The sequence below is a fragment of the Trypanosoma grayi genome (assembly GCF_000691245.1).
Source record: "Trypanosoma grayi strain ANR4 Tgr_703_V1, whole genome shotgun sequence".
In the NCBI taxonomy this organism is placed as follows: Eukaryota; Euglenozoa; class Kinetoplastea; order Trypanosomatida; family Trypanosomatidae; genus Trypanosoma; species Trypanosoma grayi.
In genome coordinates this window covers 7307-8778 of record NW_008826322.1, presented here as the reverse complement: position 1 = coordinate 8778, position 1472 = coordinate 7307, and the positions used below count along the sequence as shown (strand labels likewise).

The 1472-nt window shown below is 57.3% G+C and overlaps 1 protein-coding gene across 1 annotated transcript; it reads left to right on the top strand.

Moving 5' to 3' along the window:
* Nucleotides 1-235: 235 nt before the first annotated feature.
* Nucleotides 236-790, top strand: DQ04_07031000 (hypothetical protein; the record flags this gene model as incomplete). The annotated part of the gene is made up of 1 exon (XM_009314990.1): nucleotides 236-790. One exon carries the CDS (start codon nucleotides 236-238, stop codon nucleotides 788-790), a length of 555 nt encoding a protein of 184 aa, XP_009313265.1.
* Between the last annotated feature and the right edge of the window lie 682 nt (nucleotides 791-1472).

The window sequence follows — 1472 nt, the reverse complement described above, 5'->3', positions numbered from 1 at the left end:
GAGACCAACCTCTGCAGTATGCAAACGCCTTGTTGGGCTCGTTGCCTACTCCTCCTCCGCTGGCTGGCGACGCCGGGCAACAGGAGCCAAGTGAAAATCACTCGAGTGAAAGTGCTGTCAAAGATGATGACTACAACGCATGAGTGACACAATAATAAGAGCAACAAGAGCAAATACAAGAAAAAAGGGAAGGCAATACCAGGGCAAAGAAACCAGGGAAAGCGCACAAAGAAAAATGGTGGGACAAGGCCTGCTGAAGCGAGAAAACCGTTCTCTACGCACACACGGAGTGCGCCTCACCCCCAAAATCCCTCCGGCACGGAGTTATAAGAGCGTGCGCGTCGACCTCCTGCCCAGTCCCTCCCCTTCCCAGCCCCCATCCGTGCTACACCATCGCCTTCGCTGCGTTTGTGCAGGCCGCAATTCAACAGGTCTGCTGGAGTGGGTGCGTGCCTTCCCACACCATTCCGCCAACAAACAGTGCGTTGGCCATTTCCGTTTTACCCGCTGCATTTCCTCGCCCACCCCCCTCTCTCTTCTGCTTGCCCATTCACGAAACGTGTGGTGGGCGAAAGTGCATCAACACCCCTCCACACCCACCACCACTACCCCATCATCATCATTACCATCATCTTTACGTCCTTCAAGGGCGTGCGCGACCACCACATCCACATTAACCGCGCTGCTGCTGCTGCTGTTGCTGTGGGGTTGCCAGCCGTTAACGGCAATAGAGTGGAGACAACAGAGTGGATCTCCCCAACCCCTTCGCCGCTCACGCCTCGGCTCATAGACGATGAGTTCCGGCAAGCACCCGCGGCACTCAGCGGGTATGAATAACACCTACCCCACACGGTGTCGTCTGCGTACCCTCCGTTGCTAACTGCCGTGCAGGTGGGCGGTAGATTGCGCTAGCCACGACAGCCGCAGCAGCGCCCACGTTCTGCCCTGTGGCACCTGTCGCCGCGCTGAGGAGGAGGGAGCGACGATCCTCAAAGTCCCTGCACTGNGCCTCGTATGCTTCAACATCCAACTTGTAGGCGTCCACCCGTTGGGTTGCTGCTGCCGCCGCCACTCGCGTTGCGCCAGAGGGGGAGGACGAAAACACAGCGCGCGTGATGGCTGCCGAATCATGCCCGATAACCAACGTGCGAACGTCACCGCAGACAATCGAAGCCAGATCATCCATGTGACCCCTGCTGAAGCAGCTGCCACTCCTTTTTCTGTTGCCTAACCCACCCAGAATCGTTGCTGCTGTTATTGACGACCCTCGTTCCAAGCGATAACCTTTTCCAATCTCTTCTAATGCCACCAGCAAAGCACCGCGTGACATGCCCGTTCGCCACTTGACACCACCAACCTGTGGAAGCCGCAACGCCACAGCGCTCAGCTGAAACACATTGCATTCCACTATACCAGGGGCGAAGGCACAAGCGGTGAAACTCACACTGTGACTCTCGTGCGGCATCAGCAAG